This window comes from Anthonomus grandis, chromosome 22 (assembly GCF_022605725.1).
Source record: "Anthonomus grandis grandis chromosome 22, icAntGran1.3, whole genome shotgun sequence".
Taxonomy (NCBI): Eukaryota; Metazoa; Arthropoda; class Insecta; order Coleoptera; family Curculionidae; genus Anthonomus; species Anthonomus grandis.
Window position 1 is genome coordinate 42,061,622 of NC_065567.1, and position 26,031 is coordinate 42,087,652.

Sequence of the window (26,031 nt, forward strand, 5' to 3'; positions counted from 1 at the left end):
ACGCTAGAGAGCCGAAACTGTCAAACGTTTGAGATCTGGATATATAAGCGCATGCTAAGGATACCCTGGACACATAGAATGAAGAAGTCCTGAGGGAAGAAGAACAATCCCGAGGGTCAAACCCAGTCTGGAGCCCTATGTACATCATATACCTATTGGCTTTCAATCTCCCCTGACTTCATATTATTTCTTGTTAAAAAGTTCCATTACTATAATATCTCTCCATTTATCCCAAACCTTGTCATTTCCTTATGAAAATGTTTAACCTCATAAACGGATTACTTATATCCAGCGTGACCAAAAGTTGTCGCTTGAACAGGACAAAGTTTCTTATTTATAATATTTACAATTTTGTCCCGTACCAGATGTGTTATTTTTTGATAATTAAAAAAAAAGAATGGTTTAAATCGATTCAAAACCCCAAATTTTATAGGGGTGTTTTCAATAGAAATGGTTCACGTTTTACACAAATTTTAGGATGGGTGACGTAATACCTAATGAAAAAGGTATATACTTAATAAATTATAAAATATAACATATTATATTTTATATTCAGGTTTTCCTCGTATAGAGTAGCAAATAAAAATAAAATTAATAAAATAAAAAATAAATTAATTAAAATAACAAATAAAAAAACCATAACTATACAATTTTTTTTAAAAACAGGTTTTTTCGGTTAATTGAAACTGGCCAAATAAACATTTATGTTGTTTACGGGTCTGGCAATCTAAAATAATTATTTGTGTCCTAGGACAAAAAAATAGTCGTTGTTGAATGAAAGCTGCTCCATGCCTGCCAAACTTATTATACCATATACCGAGCGCTTCAGATAGAGATGCTAGTCCTTGATTTTTAAAATATAAAGCTTTGAAAAATTGACAAAATTTACTGTATATAGTTTGAGTCAGCAAAACATGTTCTTTTTCATGTTTCATACCTTAGTATTGAAAATTAAATTTATCATATTCATAATGCGCATGTGAACACTTTTACAACATTTCCGGTTAGATCCGGTTTTTAGAACCAAAATTTTAATTATCAATAATACTTATGGCTATGCTATATCTATGCATGTAGTGTGGCTCAACGAAAAGGTTACATCCCTATTTGTGACTCCTGGTAAAAATTCGGCAAAAACGCTCGGATACATCAATTTTGTGTTCTGGGGAGACATCTTATCATCTATAGGCGTATAATACAGAGTGATCCAAAAATAACATATTTTTGGGTGCCCTTTTCGGAAATTATATTGCATGACATTTCTTTATTCTTGGAATCTTGACGGGCGAGACATACTTGTACAAGGTGTCCCAAATTAGAGGGTGACCATTGGAATCTCGGAAACCGTAAGAGTTATAGGGTCGGTTAAATAGAGGCAAAGTTGCCCAATTTGAAGCTTAATAAAATGACGTTTAAAAAAATTTTAAATTCCGGATACCTCCGGAGTTATCCGAAAAAAATCGAAAATTGTCAAAATCATATGAAAACCGTTTTTTATTGCAACTTTTTATATCCTACAACATGACGCAAAAAAAATTTATCCGACGTTTCGTGATTTTTTCGATCATCATCAACTTTATTTTTTTTCATGGGCGCCATATTGCATTTTATCATTTTTAAAAAGTATTTTTAATTGCCTTTACAATGAGGTATCGCACTTGCATGTCCGTAGTATTTCTCATAAGAACTCCATGAGTGCAAGAGAGAAAGATACATCAATGGGATTTCCAAATAAATTGATTTTATATAAACTAAAGCTATAAAATACTCTGTATTTGATATAGTTTTTTTTAAATCAATTCAGCGAAAATGTATCCTGACAGAGCCGCAAATTAGCGAAATAATAAAAAATTACGTTAAATTTAATGAAAATGACATTAGGTTCCAACAAGATGGTGCACCACTGCACTATGTGGTTCCAGTACGACAGTTTGACACCCATTTTCCGAATCAGTGGATCGGCTGACAAGGCACATTGAGTGGCCGCCGAGATCTTCGGACTTAAGTCATTTAGATTGCTTTCTTTTCGAGCATTTGAAAAATAGTTTATAATACGAAGCTAGATTTTGTTTAAGATCTTCGGGAGCGGATTATGACTGAGTTATTATTGTTATCATTGATTGATATCCATAGTAGTTTCGTAATATCAAGTTTTCATCCATATCTGGGAGATGTAGTATCTCTTCTGCTCACTTTACCTAAATCAATATCTGTCTTTTAGATTTACTAATCTTTAACTCTTATAAGATAGGACGTACAACTTTAACCTCCTATCCACTTATTTGTAACCTTTACTAACTTGCTCTGTATTTGAATATTATTTATAAGTATTATTATTATCACAAACATGAAAAAGGCAATTAGATGCAAAGGTTATAAAAGGAAAATTAAAATTAAGAATGAATAAACAAACAAAGGGCCTAACTAAAATAAAACAAAGAACAAATTAAATAGGATTATAAGCATGATGCAAGAGGAGATTGTACCTTAAAACTGTAAAATAGGTACCAAAAGAATCAATAACAATAGCATTTGTAAGCATATCAGTTCAAATGCTGAGCATGTGCAAAGGAGGCGAATGACTGGTATCATTAAGAAAGAATAAATCCTGTGATAAGACCTTATACCCTTTTATGGCTTCATAAAATATAGAGGTAGGTACACAAACACTTAACAGAATGGACCACAAAATATGCACAAAACTACATAGAACCCATTGGTGAATAGATACATCCAGAGAAGTGTTTATGCCACTAGCAAGACAATATATTGAAGAAGAGGCTATAGGGGTACAAGAAAGGAGAGAGTGGGCAAGTAAAAGCATATACAGTGTGTGTGTCAGCCAAATGGAATAAATTAGCTAATAAATAGACGGGAGCGTGTTGGAAAAAACGCTCGAACAAGTCGATTGGTTTATATAGTTGTGCATTTTTTTTTCACAAAAACTTTTTATACAGGGAGTATCAGATAACGGTGGCCAATACCAACTTGCTTAGTTTAAACATAACACCCTGTATGTGAATTACATACCTATCTTTGACTGTTTTGAAAATATTAAGTAAAATTCAAAAAATAACATTTAGAAAAGAAAATTATTTATTTGCCGAAAATTGTTACAACATATTCAAAAACTTATTCATAATACAAATCTAAACAATAATGTCAATGTAGGAGATGTTCAAAATGCTCGCCACGAACGTCTTAGCAACACCCTACCCTACCCGTAAATAGAAATTTCTTCTAACGTTACTCAACATCTCAGGCGTGGTCGATCTAATTGCCAGGATTATTCGTCTTTGTAAGTCAGCTAAGTCAGTGGGTTTAGTTTTGTATACAATAGTTTTCACATATCTCCATAAGAAAAAGTCTAATGGCGTCAGATCGGGAGACCGTGCTGGCCATTCCATCGATCCTCGCCTCCCTATCCATCGATCTGGAAATATTTGGTTGAAGTACTGCCGGACATTTATTTGGTAGTGGGGTGGTGCTCCATCTTGTTGAACCCATATCATATTCGCTGGAACTTGTGGGTTTCCTGGATCAGGATACAAGTTGGCCAACGTTGGCACTACATTATTTTGAAGCAATTCTAAATAATTATCGGCATTCAAATTGCCCTCAATAAAAAAGGGACCTATGATCTGATCTTCAGTAATTCCTGCCCACACGTTAACCTTTTCAGGGTATTGAGTATTGTCTTCTCTCGTCCAGCGAGGATTTCCCCTGGACCAATTTTTCTGGTTTGACTTGACTGAAGCGATTTTAGAAAGAACATATCTCGACCTATAAACTGCGATTTTCGAATTGTGGCGATAGTTCTTACGCTCTCCGCTAGAGGGCGTTAAATGAAATGTTAGCAAATTCTATGAATTTTCTCTTAAAATTTAAATGCAATGGTATAACTATTTTAACACCATCAAATGACAAATTAAATGACTAGTAATTTGGTTAAAAAAATCACGTCGATAGCGTTTTTAGAACCGGAAATATTATCAAAAATGCTGATTTTTCTTCCTTTATGGGCGCCGTGACGCTGCACCGCTTTTTGCCAATTTTTGACCATTGTTTTGTCAATTTTCTTAGTCTACAAAAGACATACAAGTTTTTAATAAAATAATAAATCATTAAAATAATTGTTTTAGTCCAACAACCTATCTATTATAAAAAATACATATTTATAATACGCATATAAATATGTATTATATATATTATATTATATTATATTAACACGTCATTTAAAATCGAAAATAAAAAGTAGGCTTTGGATATGACAGCAGGAAAACAAATGAATGAAATTATTACAATCTGTCATAATTACCAATAGACGTGTCTATTCTTATTTTACTTATTCACTGTCACTGTTTTGTTATTGAGTGTTTTGCATTTTGAAAATATTGATTTTTATTAAAATGCGTTTAACCAATGAAGAGGCATTCGATATGATTGGCGTCTATTTCGAATGCATGCGAAATGCAAGAGTCGCTTCCAGGACTTATGCTACCCAGTTTCCTGAAAGGCGTAATCATACAGGTGAAGTTTTCCGTAGGCTGATAAATCAGCTGAGAAGTACGAGAAATGTTAATCTTCCAGTTCACAGAAGACGAGGTAGGGGGCGAACGGAAAAAAACAATTAATGTTTTGGCATATATTACTTTTAATCCACATGTGAGCACCAGAACGTTGGCTAGGGAATTGAGTCTTTGCAAAACGACTGTGAGAAATATTTTAAAACACCACAGGTAAATTAATAAAAAAGCTAAAAAAATAAATATTGAATTTTGAGATCCACGGCTTTTTTGGTTTGCTCATTGTTATTTTAAATGAGTTTTTACTTTAATGTCAAACTTTTGTTTTTAGAATGCATCCATATCATGTTGTTCTTCACCAAGCTCTAACACCTGAAGATTTTGATCGAAGGTTAGATTACTATCACTGGTTATTAAATATGGCTAATGGAAACCATATTTTCTGAAATATTATGGACAGATGAGGCTACGTTTACCAGTAGTGGCGGTATTAACTTGCACAATATGCATTACTGGTCGGAGACGAATCCACATTGGATGCAGTAGGTCCAGCACCAAGGTCGCTGGTCGGTGCCATGTGACCATGTGACCATTTATATTTCAAAGATTAAATGGGGCAGTCTATTTAAACTTTTTGAGTAATGAGTTACCACCTCTTTTACAGGAGGTTCCATTAGCCATTCGCCGTGACATGTTTTTTCAACATGATGGATGTCCTTCGCACTTTGCAAGAGATGTAAGACAATTTTTAGATCTCACATATCCTGCTAGATGGATTGGACGAGGAAGCGTATTTCCATGGCCTCCTAGATCACCTGACCTCACTGTGCTAGATTTTTATCTGTGGGGAAGACTAAAAGATCTAGTATTCGCAACTAGGCCTACCACGCCCGAAAATATGGTTGAAAGGATAAGAGAAGCAATCGAAAGTATTTTTGTAGCAGAAATTGAAACTGCTGTTCTCTCAACTAGGCAGAGATTATTAGATTGTATCCAAAATGACGAACAGCATTTTGAACATCTAGGTCGCCATTAATTTGTATGTTTTGCTATTTTGAAAGTTTTAGTTAAGTTATTATTTTAACTTTAAGTATTGTCCCGTTTCATTATTTAAGCTTACTTTTTATTTTTGGTTTTAAATAACGTGTTAATATATTAGTTAAATCATAGTAGTAATATAATAAATTCGTTAAAGCTATTTAGGTTACTAAAATAATTATTATAATAGAAAATTAGCAAATAATAGACCAAGAAGACCAGCGCGCCGCCGCACAGTGTTTGCCCCAATGTACAAAAGTCACAAAAATAATAACGCAATTTAAAACAAAAAAAGCCATTAATGGTAAGTATAATGATTGAAGATTACAAAAAAGCTAAATTTTAAATTCGAACGCTCATACAAAAAACTGCATAGCTTTAAACTGATAAGAGCGAGAATTTTTATTTTTAAATACATAAATGTTTGTGTGTGCAGCAGGTTCTTTATGAGTTTTCTGCAAGTGCAATTTATATTAGTACTGTGCCCAAACATGGATTGTAATTTAACAGGTATGTATTCCTTTCTTTCCCTATTACATTACTTATTATATTACAAAATTATAAAAAAATTGTTTGACAAAATTTAATTATGTTTTTTAAAAAATGTGCAAAATGCCCCATACGATTTTTTGGAATATTATAGCCTCACTACTCTACCTTATTATAAAATATTAAAATCTTGCCCCAATTTGCCCCCCTCTTAGTAATTAATTTTTTTAGATGTGTCCTACAATATACCAAGAAAGATCCTATTTGAAGAGTGGATAATAAGACCTTCAAACGAAAAGGAACATAATATTTTTTTGAAAATTAAGTCATTTTTAATTCAAGAAAAGGTTTCCGAAGATATTCTAAAGCAAAATGAGGGCTATTTACAGCAGAAAAGCCATATTTTTTGTTTAAAGCTTAAGGAATTTTGGGAAAGATATAATCGAACACGTAGTAGAGTAGAAAAAATCAGGAAAAGTGGCTTAATGGAAATATTACGGGAACTCTCAAAACCACAACTTCAACTTCAGAAGTAGCCAAAACTTCGAGTGACGACTCCAAGTTGATGGGCAGACATCTACTAAGAATCTAAAACCTTTTTGAGTCATTTTCAATTAAGAAAGTTTTTATACAATTTGGGTAAAATAATTATTCTTTCTGCGATCGTTCGGAAAGTGTCAATTTTCCGCGCGCATTTTTGTTTTGAAAGTGTCACTTTCCGCACTAGTGCGAAAAATTAAAATGTCTAAAATTGACATCTTATATTTTTATTAATTTTTTGAGTGAATCAATCTGTTTGACTTGTCAAGTTGATGACAATATTTTTGTTTTGTTGTGTTTAGTATTAAATAAAATTTTATGTTTTTGCTTACACTTGTACACAGAAAAAAAAGCGTTTTAACACGTGCTAAAGGTATTTTTTCCGCACGTGATTAGATGATCACCTTTCTGCTTCACATCGTTCAGCCAAATGCAATCGCGTGCACAAAAGTAAGACTTTCAGCACTAGTTAGGAAATATACTGTTATAAATCTGTACATTTTATGTACCATCGCGACCAAAAAAAACTGGGACACCTTATAAGATCTCCTGGACTAATTTTTAATTTTTTGTGTCAAATATTTGCCAAAACTTTACTTTTTGGTTTAGATAAGAAATAGTTTAAACTGGGATTTAAAGAAGTTTGACGTTTCGTGTCAGTTGAACAGTTACCTTCAAAAAATAGTCCAGGATTGTTCTGTCCCAGTTTTTTTTGATCGCGATAGTAGGTAGGTCTAATATTTTTTACCGGATATAAAAATATGTGACCCGATATACGAAACTAAAAAGGTCTTTTTTTGGCTATCCAACAGTTAATGTTTCTATCTTGGTCTAAATGAACATTAGCTCTTACAATTTTAGGACGAAAATGTTCTTGCCGATATATCAAACATAAGCTCTGACTTAAACAGATCAAGCCTTCCCAATGTAGATTTATTGGATAATTTTGTGTTTTCACAAGAGAAAAATTCAAGCTTGTGTATTGAAACTGATAGAGTAGCGTCTCCTCCCCGTCGTCTGCTGTTGTTTGATCCTGAGGACAAGGATGATGACATTGCAGATCCGGATTATATACCCTCGAGGAAGGAACAACAGAATATCAATATGGATAGTGACTCAGATTTAGAAGTACGAGACGTGACTTTTAATAATATAGAAGAGACAGGTGATAACTTAGAAGAGATCGGTGAAGCTGATAATCAAGAGGATACAGAATCAGATGTAAAAGAAAATAGACCCGAAATATTGAATAAAAAGCGACCACGTACTTCAAAAGAAAAAAGTTGTAAGAAATAAGAATAAACACCTTATCGGGCCTCCCACCTGCAACTGCAAGACTAAAAAATGCCTTAGTGCATTTGATTCAGATAAAAGAAAAGACTTGCAAACACGATTTTGGTCATTAGATAAGGATTTACAAACGATGTGGCTTTATAGGCAAATTCACGAAACTAAAGCGAAACGTAAGCGTCTGGAAAGTCATAGAAATTTTTCTAGAACATATACCTTGCTGAAAATTAACGCAAACGGTGAAGATGAGCAGGTAAAAGTATGCCAAAAATTTTTTATGACAACTTTGGGGTACAAAAGTACGATGGTGGTAGACTATATGTTAAAAAAGAATAAGGATCCTCATGGTACACAAATAGCAACTCCCTTATTAGCAGACCAAAGAGGAAAAAACGGACTCCAGGAAATAAAAAAAGCAAAACTCCAATTAAAAACCATATAAATTCGTATAATCCCAAACCATCACATTATAGAAGAGCACACGCGCCAAATAGAAAGTACCTGCCAGCTGAATTATCTGTAAGGGATTTGTACAAAGACTATAACGAAAAATATCCTGAAAATAAAGTTAGCTATGGAACTTATAGAAAAGAAGTAGAAGCATTAAATATTGGGTCTTATGAAATAGAAGCAGACAAATGTGATACATGTTCGGAATTAGGCAAAACAAATAACGAAGAAACTTCACTTAAAAAAGAAGAGCACATTGCTGAGGTAATTTTTTACTTATTTTTTGTTCACTTTTTCTATTATTGCGTTTTTTTACAAAATTTAAGCTTGTATTTTAATTACCCTGACCTTTTTCTTAACAGAAATAATCTACAAAACCTAATATTGACCTCATTATTATTGGAATAAAAATAGGCTTTTTTCGAGACTTTTATTGACTTTTAAAAGCAGAAAGTTTAATTAAAAGTGTAAAATAAAAAATAAATTAAATCAAATCTTTTATAAATGCCACAACAATCTATTAATTGAAAAATTGTTCGTGTGACCACCTTGCATATTTTTTTTTAGTACCATCTACGACGATCTTTATACCAAAAAGATGCGCAGCAGTATTTGACGGATCCAATTGTAAAAGTTTATGCGGTGGATATGCAAAAGGTGTTACCGAGAATGCCAAAAGTTAAAGAATCCTTTTTTACATCAAGGCTTGTTGTTTTCAATGAAACCTTTGCCTCTTTAAAGAATAATGACAATCACTTCGCTATTATATGGCATGAGGCTATCGCTGGACGAAGAGGAGAAGACGTTGCCAGTGCATTTATAAAATTTTTGGATCTCTGTAGAGATGCATCAAAAGTTATTTTGTGGGCTGATAATTGTACGACGCAAAATAAAAATTGGTTACTTTTTTCAATTTTAATAATATACATTAATAATGATTGTTGCTCTCTTAAATCTATAACCATAAAATATTTATTAAAAGGGCACACTTATAACTCCGCCGATGGCTTGCACGGCAAAATTGAACAGTGTACAAAGAAAAAAAACACTATCAAAGATATGGACGACTTTATTGAAGTTGTTGAAAAATCTGCGAAACGATTGGTAACAAAAGAAATGTTAATCACCGATTTCATGAAAGTAGAAAATATATTTTCCAAAAATACTTCAAAAAAAGGAAAAGACAGTGACGCTATTTTGCTTAAAGACATAGTAGAGATTTGTTTTGTGAAGGGAAAGGAAGCGTTTCTTTATAAAACCGATTTTAAAAATTTGGAATACAAAGAATCTAATCTTAAATTAAAGAGAAAAATAAATTTAAATATTATGCCATCTAAACTAACAAATGTTCGTGGAATAAATAGCGATAAAAGAGATCGAATTATGAGAAGCTTAGTTCCACACATGAAGCCTTCGAGAAGGAAGTTTTGGCAAGAGATGCCTTCTACCGAAGCCAATGATTTGCTAGAGGAAGGGCTATAATCATTTGTTGTTTATTATAATTTTTCTTACGTTACCAAGAATATATTTTTTTAGTTCCTATTTTGGTTCCTTATTAAAAAAAATCGTATTTATATACTTTACACCTATTTTGTTAATTAAATCGACATTATTGGTACAAATTCTAAATATACAAATACGGTTAAGTTTTAAAACCTTGAACCTAAGAGTTTTTTTAATTATTTTAACAATTTTGTTTAAAGAGTTATGTTTTTTGTTTATATTTTTATTTTTTTTCAGTTTTTATAAAAATCTTTTCTGTGAAAATTAATTTTAAGTTCCAGTAAGTTTATATTAAAAATTATTATATTTCCACGTTCTTTAATTTAAACCCCAATATCTTCCCATTTCTTCAAATTTAGTGTATAAGTATACACTAGTTTACCAGTTTGTTTTTGAAGGTGGTAGACAATGGTACAGTGAAAACATCTTGTCGGACTTGCATTGTCTTATTTATTTAATGTAACACGACGTTTCGGTTGGTAAGTATCTCCAACCGAAACGTCGTGTTACATTAAATAAATAAGACAATGCAAGTCCGACAAGATGTTTTCACAGTTTACCAGTTCTTATCTATTTTTTCATGACCTTAGTACCAAGGCAAAGTAGGGTAAGTGCTTATACCTTAGTTTGCCATTTTTTAAGGCATTTTTTAAGGCGTTAAAAAAAATTCAAAGGCAAAGTAGTGTAATCAACAAAACACTGTTTAAATATTGTTTAAATCAATTTAAATTTATTTGGTTGAAAAGAGAAGTTAAAAAAACCCTTGAATTTAAATTTTCATGCAATTCGGACAAATAATAAAATGCCTAAATTGGGAATTGCCATTCTTACCCAGTTTAATAATATGACTGACAAAAATAATCAAGATTCTCATTTAACTGGTCTCATATCAATGAACCATAATATTAGAAGACGATATTATTATAAGTGTGGATGAATCTGAAATAAAAGTGTGTAAGAAAGCTTTTCTCAGCCTATATGGCATTAAAGATGCTCGTTTAAGGCGAATTCAAAATTCCCTCGAATTCGCCTTAGAGATACAACGTATGTTTTTTTCTTATTTCACTTTTTTTTCTTGCAAAAACAACTTATGTCCAACAGTTTTTTCAAATTTTTGACAAATATATTAGAATTATTTTTTTTTTAAACAAGAATTAAATATATTAGCTTAATATACGCTGTAATTATTTAAAAAAATATGAAGAAATGAATTTGTTTTAAAACAAAATGTTTTTTTCATTTCCTGAAAATTTTGGATTTTGGACATATGTGTTTTTTGTAAAACACGCCTCAATTGAATGCAATTTTAACGTCTATTTATTAATCATCACATTATTACATGAACAAAGTTCTTAACCTCAACTTTAAAAACCACAAGAAAAGAGCGATATGCGCATTCTAGAGTGACGTTTTAAACGTTGAGAAAGGAAGCTATTATTTTAAAAAATATCTTAAAACTTTAATACGCTATAGCCCATTAGGACAAATATAGATTTATTAGAATCTTTCTTCTTAAAATCATCCCAAGATTATAATGATTATTTTATTAATGATATTAATGATAGAATCTTATTCTAAAACACTCTGTACATCTATTCAACATAAATTGTCAAAAGTCTAAAAATTATCACAAAAAAAAAAACTAAAAATCAAAATTATATCATTAGAAAAAAATAAACTTTTCAACTTTAAATAATAGTATTCTGCGCAAAACAGCAAGATCTTAATAAATGTTTTTATTTTTTTCTAAATAATATAAACTGAGTACATTTACCTCCATTAATAAAATAGAAGCCACCACCATAATAGCGCAGCTGATTAACAAAACGAATGTCATAGACGCGAAACAAAAAATCAAAATCGATTTTAAACTCACCGCGTTTTTTCCTAACACAGTCTTTTTTTCCGAATTCCACAGTAAACTAGTGTAACGTTGCATTATCAATAATTTTTTAAAGAGATTAACACTTAATACAGGACTCATCAAAGTATAGCTCTATTTAAATAAATTCCCCCGCCTTAACTTCTGCAAGGTGTGACAAAGAAAAACATTTTTTATTGCTAATTAGCCTATCTGGACGATATAGCTAAACGCACTTTTTTGATTGGTTAACATATCCTTATCAATATTATGGACAATATGACGACCATGGGTCTAGACTTATTTAATATATAATTTTAAGAGGATATACCAAGAAATCTTTATAATAATATTTTTTTTGTAAATGTTTTTTTAAAGTATAATTTCTTAATATTTCTAATTATAATAACAACAATAATAATTTGCTTTATTGTCAAAAAACTAGTCACTTAATAAAAAAACATACAAAAAATACAATACAGAATACACATAAAAAATAAATACATACTATTAATCTTTGTACAATAAAATTTAATACAAAGTCGTAGTAAAACTGGGAAAAAGTCAAAAATTCAAATAAAAGAATATTCATAATGTTTATAAAAGTTATTCAATAAAAAATTCATTTACTGCATACAGGGTGATTGATGGTACCTTAGGCTGCTCCTACATTGGAAGCGGAATTTCTTCAGACTTGACGGTCCGAGTGGGTCTGGCCGGGAAGGAGCAACGGGTCTGAACTGGTCTGACAACAACCAAAATAGTTTGTTTTTCTCCCAGTTGGTTCGCATTTGGTGTTCCCATTTGGCTCGTGTTTATAAATCATAATAATTGTTGTTATAATGTTAGACAAAGGAAACTTGATTGAGTTAGTGCGTGAGAGAGTGGCTTTGTGGGACCAGAGGGACAAAAATTACCACAACAGCGATTTAAGGGGAAAGCTGTGGGATGAAGTTGGTAAAGAGCTTGGAATTTAAGGTAATAAGTTTATTATTACTAGTTGAGATAATTATTAACTTATTTATAAATAAATATGTCTATGCAGGGTGCCCCGTAATTATCAACGACCAAAATTTTATCATGCTATAATGTAGGTAAAAAAAAACAAACATTTTCATCATATAATGTTTAATTCCATAGTGCAGTATTATGTCTGCCTCGCTGTATCTAAGGTTTATCTCTTATTGTTAACGTTGAAGACCATTTCATTCTGCCACGAAACACTTCCAGGACCATTGAAGAAATCTTTGTAGAAATTTCTCACCTCTTGTGCAGCGGTAGAGGATCTGTTAAATCGTCGTCCGCCAAGATCTGGTCTTTCATGTTTTTGTTGGTATTCCTGTAGAGCGTCTTCAAGCACTCGTGGATTCAGTGTAATATTCTCTTTGTCAATTATCAAATTATGCAGAAGGCACATGCAGTTGATTATTTTTTCAGCTTTTTCTACCTCTGTCTCAATGGCTTTGTAGAGTAATCTCCATTTTGCAGTTAAAATTCCAAATGCGCATTCTATACACCTTCTGCACCGTGACAATCGATAGTTGAAAACGCGCTGTGCTTCGGTCATTTTTCTTTGACTGAATGGTTTCATTAAAAAAGTCTTTAAAGGGTACGCATCGTCACCGACTAGAACAAATGGAACCAGAGTATCACTGTCATCGATTGGTGAAGGAGCTGGCAACGTTTCAGAGCAATTTTCAAAAAAAGTTGAGATTGGAGAAGCTTCGAATACGCCCCCGTCACATTGCTCCAACGTCAATGAATATGAATTTACACTGAGCGTCTGCTACACCGTGAAGATTAACAGAGAAAAAATGTTTAAATGAAAAAATGAAAAAATAGTTGTAAAACATGGTACCACTCTTCCAAGGAGCTTTGATTTTAACATGTTTGCCGTTTATGCAACTGACACAGTTAGGAAAGCCATTCCACATGTCCTTAAATTCTGCAGCAATTTCAAGAAATCTTTCTCGATTTGGAACCGGTAAATGGATTAGCATCAGCAGTTTCTTCTACGATTTTACCCACGGTGTAGTTATTCATGCGAAATGTTTCGCTCAGAGCTTCAAAGGAAAGACCTGTTGATAGATACCTAAAATAACAAAAATAATAATTAGAAATATTATAGTAAAACAGACATGAGCTAAGAGAAAAGTATATTTAAGTTTATAACCTTAAAACAAATAACCTGTACAATACATGTGTTTTTATATTAAGTATCATTTTATTGTTATCTATACAACTCCTTGTTTCAGGAGATATGGCCCGCAGTAGCAAATACACTGATGGACATGGAATCAGGTGAAATTGATGAAATTCAAGAATCAGGCGAAACTCCTCGATCACAACATGCTTTGACGTCCACTTAAGATAAAAATGTTGATGAGCCTGAGGAACTTACACAAGTACACAACACACCTCCTAGACAGAAGAGAGTAAGTTTCGGTGCCCCGGACCAAAGAGAAAGCAAAGCCAAAATATTCAAAACGAGGCACTAAAGTAAGAAAGAAGAAAAGTGCAATTGCTGAAATCTCGTTTTTCGGCATCAAAACCGACCAGTTCAGCAGAGGAGGATGACCTATCATTCTTCAAAACTTTACTTCCTTCGCTCAAACAATTACCACTCCTAAAACGAATGAAATTACGATCAAATATTCTAAATTGTGTCATCGCTGAGCTTGAATCACTAGAACCCATGAACACCGCCATGGACATCGCCATTGACAGTTTTACCTCACCCTCCACGAAATTAAACAGGATACTACCCCAATCAACCGTATGCATCCAGTGCTTCGGACACATCAAGCTCCATTCTTTCTCCAAGCCAACCAGAAAATTCCAAACAAGCAGAATCTCAAAATATCTCAATTACCTTGCGAAACTTGATTTAATTTTTTTACAATTTACTTTATTGAAATAAATATGTTCTAACTTACGTATTGCCGAAATTGTATTAGACTCGGTATTAAAGTAACTTACCTCAACAAAATCGACAGTTTTTCTGCTGGCTCTATACAATTCCTGAAGTTACTCCACTTCTGTATGTCCCCTTTTATGTGTGACAAGATGTAGTCAAACGTTTCAACGGTCATTCTGTGATATTTTTTAAATTTGTCTGGATAACCACGCATAGATAAGCAGATTAAGTACTATTCGCTTTGCCTGTGGTCTTCATTAAACTCATGAACCCACTTTCTCGTGGGTTTATTGAGTAGTAAATTTTGGTCCATTAATATAAAATCAAAAAGTTCCTCGTCCATTTTTAAATTCAGATAATCACAACTGGGGCAAAAACTTCCTTTCTCGTCGAGAGCTCACACTGTACTGCATCCTGAAACCTCTTGCAGTGTAGGAGCGCAGGGTCTGGTCGGGATGTGTCTGGTCTGGTCTGATTTGGCCGGGTTGGCTGACCAGATCCCATCTGCCTGCAATGTAGGAGCAGCCTTAGACGTTTACGGAGAATGAGAAATGGAATTTTGTTAAAAATTTAGCATCATAGATTTTAGCTGGTGGTCTAACGATTAAAATGCTGCTTAGGTATTTTTTTAAAATAGTGACCTAAAAATTCATTAAAATGGAAAGAAATAGTTATTCAAATGAAGTTTTGATGAATTTATTTATTATTCATGGACAATGTGTCAAAATTGTAGCAAAAACATGCCAAAAGTTCAAGAAAATGTAATTTACAAAAAATGGATAAAAGAAAATTTGTGCGAAAACAAAATAACTTTATACAATTGATTTCATAAATTAAGAATGATTTAATTAGTTATTCTAAGATCACAAATATTTTACATTAAATTTTAAAAATGATTGCCATTGACTTCTAAGCACTTCAAAATCCTGCGTTGTCCAGCATGTGTTGTCGCTGCTTGTATTTCAAAAGAATCTTGTTGACCAATGCAATTGATAAGTCGTTGACGTAGTTCCTGTTTCCTGTTTACCGGTGTCTTGTATAGGGTAGACCGGGGATAAAAGTGCCACGGGGAGAAAGTGCCACTTGCCGCCATTTCTTTAAATTAACCGAAATGCGCTCGACACTAACATTCTAAGATCAGTCCTATTCCGCCGCCAGACGAGCCCATGCATTCAGTGTTCTAGTAGCCGTGTAAGAGAAAGGATGCATCATTTTGTGTTTTGTGCCCTACTACGTAAAAATTTGCCATAGTATATTTTTTGTTCGGAAGAAGCTATTTTTCATCGAATTTAAACCATATAAGTTTGCTCTGATACCTTATTGATTCTATTTTCATACAGTGCTGTCAAATATTCAAATTTCAGATAGTTTATTTTGTTATAATCAATAGTTTTGGAAAAAATCAAGTTGGGGTCTAAAGTGCCACACACGTTCTATGTGGCACTTTTTACCCCATTATGCAGAATGATTAATTACATTTTTTTTTCAGAATGCGAAGTTATGCCAGGAAAACTGGGAGGGGGCAAACTTCTTTAGAAAAAATGCATCGCGCAGCTGATCTTGTTACACAAAATGGACGGTCCATAAGGTCGGTAGCCAAAGATCTTGGAATATGTAGAGTCTCTTTGAATAGATTTATTCAACGACGCAACACCGATCCAGGCACAACCTTTGGATATAGATCAGCACGGGGCGTTTTTAATGATGAGGAAGAGACAGCACTTAGTAAATATTTAACACAGTCTGCACAAATATACTTCGATTTAACTCCAAAAGAAGTGCGTCGACTAGCATACGAGTGTGCAGTCCAATTTAATAAAGATATGCCAAACTCATGGCGACCAAACAAACAAGCGGAAGCTGACTGGTTTGCAGCGTTTCTAAAAAGAAACCCACGACTTTCTATTCGAATACCTGAGGCCACTAGTTTGGGAAGGGCAACATCTTTTAACAAGAAAAATGTAACCGATTTTTTCGAAAAATTAAATAATGTTTTGGAGCGCTACTCATTCACTGCTTCCTTTATATGGAATACAGATGAAACTGGAGTTTCAACAGTCTTCAAACCTCCAAAGATTGTAAGTGTGAAGGGGTCAAGGCAAATCGGTGCTTTTACTTCAGGCGAAAGGGGTACAAATGTAACACTTTACAGCAAGTAACACTTAACAGCAGTTTCTGCAAGTGGGCTTTGTATACCACCTATGATTTTATTTCCCCGAACGAATTATAAAGATTATTTTATTCGGGGTGGACCACCCGACTGTATTAGTACAGCAAATTCATCCGGATGGATGACAGAAGATAGCTTCCTTTTGTTCATGAGTCATTTTATTAAACATGTGAAACCGACAAAGCAATCACCAGTCCTTCTGTTGTTAGATAACCATATTTCGCAATTTAGCTATATCAGTGTTAAATTTGGCGAAATATAATGGCATTGTTTTATTATCGTTTCCGCCCCACTGCTCGCATCGGCTGCAGCCATTAGATGTGGGTGGGTGTATACGACCCGTTCAAGAAATACCTATCTTCTGCTCAAGATGCCTGGATGAGAAGTAATGCCGGAAAGAATATTACAATTTATGATATTCCATCGATTGTTAATTCAGCTTACCCCATAGCGATGTGTCCTAACAATATTATAAATTCTTTTAAAAAAAGTGGCATTTTTCCTTATAATCGGGACGTATTCTCAGACATTGATTTTGCTCCAGCATATGTCACAGATCGACCAGTTCCCCCTAACGGAAATGACAATCAGGACAACCAACTTCTTGAGAATGAACCACAAGTCGTCAATAAAAATCTTCAAGGACTCATTTTTGATGAATCTTCTTAACAACCCAATGAAAATAGTCAATATCCTGCCCTTAATGAAAATGACCAACCGCAAAATAAAGAATGCAAAAAAAAATATAAACAATGCCGAAAATCCAATTGCTGAACCATCTAACATTGATAATCTGCCAGGAAAGAAAACATTTTCTCCACACATAGTAAAACCCCTTCCCAAAGCAGGGCCTCGAACAGGATCGACAAAGGGCAGAAAACGTAGATATACCGCTGTGCTCACAGACACTCCCGAGAAGGAGGTCCTAGAGTAGGAACAGGTAACAATAAGTCAGAAAAAGATGAAACAAGTTAAACAAAAGGCAAAGCAAGTTAAAAGAAGGGTTTACTCAAGCAAGAAGAATCTAGACTCGAATTCCTCAACCGATTCGGAGGATGACTGCGTTTGCCTAATATGTTGCGATTCATATTCACAGAGCTTACCTTCAGAGGAATGGGTGCAATGTAGAGCCTGCAAAGAGTGGGCTCACGACAAATGTCTACGGGTGATTCAAAATGGTTTATCTGCCTTAATTGTAACAGTGATATGGACTAACTAAGTTTTTCGTTCTTTAACAGTTCCTTGTTTAGTTGTTTACCTTTTAAAAATGTAGTTCACTTCTTACTTTTACTTCAACGTATAAAAGCAGCAATTTCTACCCCATGCATGGGGTAAAAAGTGCCATTTACCAGAATCCATAAAAACTGATAATACCAGTGTTTTTTCAGTGTGGCACTTTTATCCCCGGTCTACCCATTTGCTTCAAATTACCCAGAAATTTTCCAGAAAATCTTCTATTACTGAGAGCAAAATCTGAAGGTATTTATGGAAGTTTAATGATCCGTCGTAGATGAAAAAAGCTATTTGATTGTCTTTTAGTAAACAATAAACATTAAAACTAAATTTTTCTTGAAATCCCATTTCCTTGACCGCATGTGGATTTGGATTAGCCCAAAAGTGTTGATTTCTTCTATTAAAAATATCTTCTCTAGAATACTTTGCTGCATCTGTCCATATTATTTTTTTCGAAAGTTTGGATCTTCTTGAGTGTCTGTCAGAAGTGTCTCACAATATTGAACGCGACGTTGGTAATCATCCAGTTTCAACTGATGTACTTCTGAAAATTTTAAGGGATGCATATTATTGTCGTCCAGAATTTTTTGCACAGAATGATAAGTTAGGCCTAACTCCGGATGGAAGCTTGTGGATATGCGTGAAAGTAGGCTAAAACATTCACGATGTTGTCCTCATTAGATGTTACAGGCTTGGGTAAACTTGTAAGTTGTGAACCAAATTGTATAAAGTTATTTTGTATTGGCACAAATTTTCTTTTACCAATTTTTTGTAAATTGGGGTACATTTTGTTGAACTTTCTGCATGTTCTTGCTACAATTTTGTCACATTGCCCCTGAATAATAAATAAATTCATCAAAACTTCATTTGAATAACTATTTCTTTCCATTTTAATTAATTTTTAGGTCACTATTTTAAAAAAACCACCCAAGCGTATTTACTATTAATCAACTAAATATAACTGCCAAACATCAATAGCATAGCATTGGTCATGGCCTATTATGGCCACCTAAAGCAAATATGTCAAAATATTCCGATTTTTACAGAAAATTGCTCTTATTTCAAAAATCGAACTACTTAAGATATAGGAATATGATATCTTGTTAAAAAGGGTTTTTAATTTCCTGTTATAATATACAGTATGTTCCATTTAAAAAAATGCACATATGACAATTTTTATATCTAGCGGTAAAATCACTAATTTTGAGCAACCCTGTATAACGTAGAACAAATTTTTATAGTGAAACCTAATGTACAATCCTTCCGTAAATTACGTTTATAATTTCAATTTTCTGCGCGTTTCAGTGCCGTAGTAGTAAAAATTTATTTGGGGCAATGTTTTGATCAAAAAATAAAGAAACTAATTAATTTCTCGAAACCCACTAAAGATAGGTATAGGAACAGCTTATACAAAAACAATCATAAAGTGATAGTGGACCAGCAAATAAAATAATATACAGGGTATTCCATTTAAAAAAATAAAGTTGCTACTACTTTTTGGTATAATCGGCAACGTTGTATCGCTAAAAATATTTTTAATCGTTAGAGCTCCAGCTAAAATCTATGAAACCAAATTTTAAAAAAAAATCCATTTTCCGTTTTCCTTAAACGTCTAAGGTGCCATCAACCATCAATCACCCTGTATAATAGGCTTTCAAGCAAGTCTGAATTTAAAGCCTTGCAAAATGCCGGAAAAGATGATATGAACTTGATTTCGATTTAGCAGATAGTTGTGAATTTTTTTGCATTGTACATTTTAGAGATATGCGGAAATAGTTGTCGTATGCAGCATTGGTTTAATCCAAATTATTGCCTATCCAATATTAGGATATTTTTTTTATTCAAATTCAATAAGATTGAACCTAAAAAAAGGTTATTTTTTTTAGGTTTAATCACACAATTTTAGCTTTTAAAAAATAATTAGAATTTACAATGATAAATTAATTAATAGCATATACAAGATTAAAAAAGTATTTTGTTTTTAGGGGATCAATATGACAAGTTTGTTTTAAAACTTTTAATAAATGTGGCATGCGCATAAATTCCTTTTCGAGACACAGATAAAGTTGTCGAAATATACATGCCGTGACGTGCAAAAAAAATCTAGATTTAAAAATAATTGTTTGATGGTCCCAACTGGTAAAAACGATATAGGGCATAGGTCAAATGAGTACCTTGTCCCATAATATTATAATTTTTTGTCGAAAAAGGTAAAAGTAGAGATCTCATTATACTCATTGATTGTGATAAATTCCAAATTGTGACTATCCCAAATACATTTCACCGGTCTTACAATGCAAAAATGGGTTGAGATTTGGACACAATAATTTTGTAGAAGTAGGAAGAGATGTGCAAGATGCACAGAGAAACATGAAATATAATACCTATACAACCTTTAAATGTCTCAACAATATTTCGCACTAGACAGAAATTGTCCTGAATATAAGCGACGAAAACAAAAAAATTAAATCATGCCCTTAGAAGATATTTGCTTTCTACGAAGCAAAGGTCAGATGTCCTAGACTAATTAGCAATAACAATAATCAGCCTTTTCAAAAACAACGCTTCTTGCCTACGTATTGTATAATTTATTAATTATTATACTTGTATTTCTGCTTTTCAGTTTTAAACTTGTAAACATTAAATATGCGATCAATCCATGAATTAAAATTGGTAATTTTTACATTGTTACTATAGATTTTATAGAAATCCACATTAGGTTATAGGTATAACAGATGAGTACATAAGTCTTTTATTAGATCAATACTGTAACCATCCTTGTTCAAAAAAAAGATAGCTAATGCTAACCTTAAATTCACATCCTTTTAAATTTACAAAAATCTGACTGCATACTTTTCTTCGTTATCTAATGTTCATTGTATACAATGTTATAATAAACATTAAAATATATTAATTTTAAATGGGTGAAACACACTTTTATATTATCAGTCCCATTCTCTTAGCAACAATTGAAATTACAGCTTATCAACTAAGTACGCGATATTTAGTAGTTAAGGTATTTACTTAAGGAATAATAGGTATTCAGACTGTTAAAAGAACTATGCATTTTATTACAGCTTAACGACTTGATTTATTACTTACTGCTTTTGTTCATATCGTTTTATGACATCAGCACCTTCCAGTATTTGATTTAAGTATATTTTAACTAGTTTAAAGAACGATTTTTTTTTATTTAGCAATTTTTTTATTTATTTTTTAATTTCCTTGATTCTGTAAAGAACTTTGTGAAGTTTGTTGAACAGTGAACTGTAATATTGTTTTTTTTTCATTATTTTTTTTATTCGCTGAAAGCTATATTTTAAACCTTTAAAAACGCTGAGCCCCAAACAAATCCACCATACTCATTCTACTTTTTTCTTGGATGCCCAAGTATCTATTAACATGCAACAGCATGAGGGTAGCACATCGAGGTCTCAAAGACCCCAAAAAAAGCCCAGGGGTCCAAAACGGGAACCAACGCTCTCTTACAGAAATATGGCGGGAGAAGCTTCCTCCAGTACACATCTCATAGGAGCAGTCTAACACTCTAAAGGACTGGCTCCCCAGCAGAATACTTGCCCTGCAAAGCGAGTCGCAGACAGCGCCCAAATTTCCAGGTGTAAGCGATGTTGGGGTGGATCCTTCACATTACCTGCGTCGGTGAGCCGACTAAGAACTGGTTCCTCAGCCTGATGAAGAGGGAGACCCTTAGTAAGGAACTGAACCTAATAACGTAGGCAGCTCCTAAAATAATACCAGGTGGTGGCTTGGAAGCCGGGTTCCGTCGAGGAACCGAAAACACAGGAGAACCAGAATGGCAAAGGCTCTCTGACAAAATTCTTCATAGACGAGGGATCATGGGCCAAAGTGAAAGAAGTGAAGCAATCACTAAATCGCAACTTTGGTAGCATAAAGCTGAAGCTCTTGCGTAAGCCCCAAGACACGCAAGACCTAGAAACCGAGATGGAGACGGAGGGACTCACGCTCGGAATCTCCGCCTTACCGTAAATAACATTATACCTGCCTAGACATAAAGGTATTATAAACAAACTTAGTCTACTGCAAGGCAACAACCGCGGATTTGAGTAAGCACATGGGCAACAATGATATTCAGGTAGTCCTAATCCAGAAACCATATATTTACAGGAGCCCGATAAGAGGACTAGAGAACCTTATAGAGAGACTTGTGTCAGACCAAAAAGAGGGTCCCAATCCATGAAGCTGCATCTTCATAATAATGTAGAGGCTACACTACTGGGGAAATTTTGCAACAGGGACACGGCGGCGGTCAAGTTTCAAATTAAGATAGCGGAGAAGAGTTACGATCCAATAATAGTATGAGCATACTTCCGGCATGATCAACAAGGAGAACCACCTCCCACCACAGTTCAGAGGTTGGTATGTCTGCAAAAATCGGAAAATCTTTTAATAGGGTGCGATGCCAATGCATACCACATTATTTGGAATGGGAACTGATAAACAAACGAGATGAATCACTATTAGATTACTGCAGCCTCCGGCTTAAATATACCTAATGTAGGGGATGAGCCGACATTTGTCAACATACTCCGCAGAGAAGTAATTCGTCTAACCCTAGGACGCATCTGTGACCTTGTGACAAAGTGGCACGTATCTGACGAACCCATTTTGTTAGATCAGAGGTATATGAGATTCGAACTAGAATCTGTGTACACAACTCCGAGAATTTGTAAAAATCCCAGGGAAATGAAATGGAGTCTTTATAAAGAGACACTAGGACGCAACCTGAAAAACTATGTAATGGAGGCTAAAAACAACCTGGAGTTCGAAGTGCTGATAAAGTTAGTCACAGGCTTTAAGAGACGCATTCAGGAGACGCATTTGAGAAATCATGTTCCCTAAGCAAACCATGCCAGGCAAGGTAAACCTCTTGGTAAAACCAAGAACTGAGTGAGCTTAGGCGGACAGTAAGAAAACTCTTCAACAGAGCAAAGAGAACTGAAGAGTGGAATGAATATAGAGAAAGCTGAACCAGATACAATGATGCCATGAAAAAGGCAAAAAGAGAATAGTGGCTGAAACTTATACAGGGACCTCATTGAGATATCAGCATATGCAAGACTCCACAAGGCATTAGCCAAGGGGCCGCAACAGACCCTTAGTCCTTTCATAAATTCCAATGGAGAATATACCACAACTGAGGAGAAAACGCTCAGCTTAATGCTGAACACCCACTTCCCGAGATCGGAAATACTCTATTCAACACAGGCCCAAAGCCCGACTTCTGTTATTTCAAACAGGGGCAAAAAGTGAAACTGGAAACTGGCAAAAAAAGGTTGTAGCCTACGAGTTTGTTACAAGCTAAATGGGCAATAGACATCTTCAAACCATTTAAGTCTCCCGGAATAAATCGTATGATACCTATCACGCTACAGCAGGGCTGCTGAATGCGATATGCAAAATAATGCGACGCACATACCAAAAGGTTGGAGGGAATCAACAGTAGTATTTCTACCAAAAGTTGTAGGAATAGTGAAATTTATACGCGAAACCCAAATCCGTTCGACCAATGTGCCATACATCACTCCTCCTAAAAACAGAGGAAAAGCTTAAAGAAATGTATATCAGAGACAATGGTACTACGGGCTAGCCCTCTACATCGATAGCAATAAGCCTACCAAATAGGTAAATGTGAATAAGTTATCCATGAGATAATAAGTTTATCCAACCCGGAGGGTCGAACAATATTTAAACAACAAAAAAATTCCCCTAGGAGCTTTCTTAGACATTGAGGAAGCATTTGACAACACGTCATATGAGTGAATCAAGCATGCGATAGGATGGCGACAGCGAGTCTCAATAGCACCATGGTAAAAGCAAAGGTATGCAGAGGAACACCGCAAGAGTCTCTACTTCCCACTCTCACCGATTCCATGCTATGAACCGTGTATCAGACAACCTGCTGACACGACGAAAGGGACAGCATATATAGCATATCTTCACTGTGACATACGTAGGCGACATCTTTCTACTAGCACGAGGAAAGCAACCAGGCTCAGGTATTTGAAAAAATGCAAAGAGCTCTGAACGTTATTGAGCAGTGGTGCATAGAAGAATAACTAAGCAACAACCTTGCTAGTTGCCTTCACAAACAGAAGAAAACTAGAACCCATAAGAGACTTAGTGCTCTTTGGCGGATACCTGCGACTCTAAAATGAGATAAAACATCTTGGAGCGACCCTGTATAAAAAAACCTCAACTACGAGAAGCACGTAATAAATAATACAAATAAGGCCAAGGCAATATGGTGCCATACGGCAAAGAGGAGGACTATTATTAAGAAACTCAATAGACCACAGAGAACAGCTTGCCTGGGTATAGCACGAGTGACGTCAATGATAACAAATTACATTTCCGAAACTCCAGACCCCACCACCTTCAATTTTTTATGTGCAGAACAAAAAATACATGAATGAAGTCGGACTCTTTATGCTGAATAACTTATTTCCTAACAATATTTCCAACATTTTATATCTAGTAAACAGTTGCATATGAGCCGCTACATTCCCTACTGCGTGGGAAAACTCATTAATTTTCCCGGCTTTTAAAATTTGCCAGCCTTCTAAACTCAAAGATTTCAAGCATTATCGATAATCATTTTTTCTACTATGATTAAGATTTACTGACTATCATAATATCTTGCCTTATACCCAGTCTTACATTCGTAGCTGTACAACCGGCCTTCTAAAGGTAGTAGTAGTAGTAGTGGTAATGGTGGGCCGGACAGCGTCCGACGGGTAGGCTCTTTTCGCCAACCCCTGAAACCCTGTCATAGCCGCTGACCTCCCTCTCCAGTCTCCCTAAGTCGGCGACCCGTCCTCCTAATGAAGGAGAGCAGTCCTTCCCAGTTAAGGTCCTCCAGTTCTTCTCTGACTGGGCACCACGCCTAAGATATGCAGATGTCCGTTGAGTCTGCAGTAATCTGTTAGGACTCCGGTCAGATCTGCTATAATCTCTCTGTACTGGGACAGCAGCCACGCTATCATAGCTTTAGTTAGATTTGATAGCAATTCTTTGGCCTGTCGGCAAAGAATTGTTGTTCCTATTCCAGTTGTTCTCACTTTTAAAAATAACTGATGATATCCTTTAAGCATCTGATTAAGGTGATCTTACGTCCTTGATACTGCTCGACTATTCGAAAGCATTCGAGAAGTTAAATCCTCAATTATTGTTGGCTATCCTAAATTATTTGGAATTTAGTAAGCAGACGTGTTGTTAATTAAGAAACTACTTGTCGGATCGCATACAATGCGTAAAATTAAATGGAGAGCAGTTAGGTTGTTAAGTAGTTTGTAATGGTGTTCCTTAAGGATCTATCTATACTCGGCTCACTTTTCTTTACGCTCTATAATTAGTATAGCCGACGATACACAAATTTATTTGTTATTTAAATCGGAGAATATTATTGGCGTCAATGTCAAGCCTTTCGAAGATCTTAGTTCGCTGGCAAAGGCGTCTAAAAAGTACTGTTTGCAAGTTTGAATCCTCAAAAATGTCAGATTCTACTATTTGGTCCAATGTCAGCTAGAGAGCAATACAACCTTAATATTAATATTGCTATTAAATAGCAACTTGATTCCTCAATAAGTGTTCTTCAAAACCTGGGAGTAATTCTGGATGTCAATTTAAGATATGTTAATATCTTAAAAATCTAATCTTGAATATGTTAATATCTATATTAAATGGACAGTTACCAACCTCCGAGTTATACAGGGTGTTTTAGAACTATAGGATCAAACTTCAAAAGGGTTATTCAGTGCAGTAGAAGACATTTGAGTATAAAGACCATGTCCGAAAAAGTGTCACTACGGCACTACGACCCTAAGATGCGTAAAAATTTAGAAAGACGATGAATTGCTTAAATAGGATTTAATCAATTTAATTTCTGCCTTTTGTGTATGATGTCATCATAACAATTGTTCAAAATGTCAACGTCAATGTCAATGTTTAAAAAATTTATAGTTGATAATTTTAA

General features: G+C 34.2%; 1 protein-coding gene across 2 annotated transcripts in view; it reads right to left on the minus strand.

Moving 5' to 3' along the window:
* The window catches only part of LOC126748531 (uncharacterized), a 35,583-nt gene extending 23,705 nt beyond the window's left edge, over positions 1-11,878 (minus strand). The window contains exon 1 of one of the 2 annotated variants that reach the window (XM_050457837.1): positions 11,713-11,878. In XM_050457837.1, coding sequence (XP_050313794.1) covers positions 11,713-11,820 — 108 coding nt within the window. In that variant the 5' untranslated portion in view covers positions 11,821-11,878. Of the gene's footprint in view, positions 1-11,610 lie in introns of both variants that reach the window. The other variant, XM_050457836.1, reaches the window with a different exon arrangement.
* Between the last annotated feature and the right edge of the window lie 14,153 nt (positions 11,879-26,031).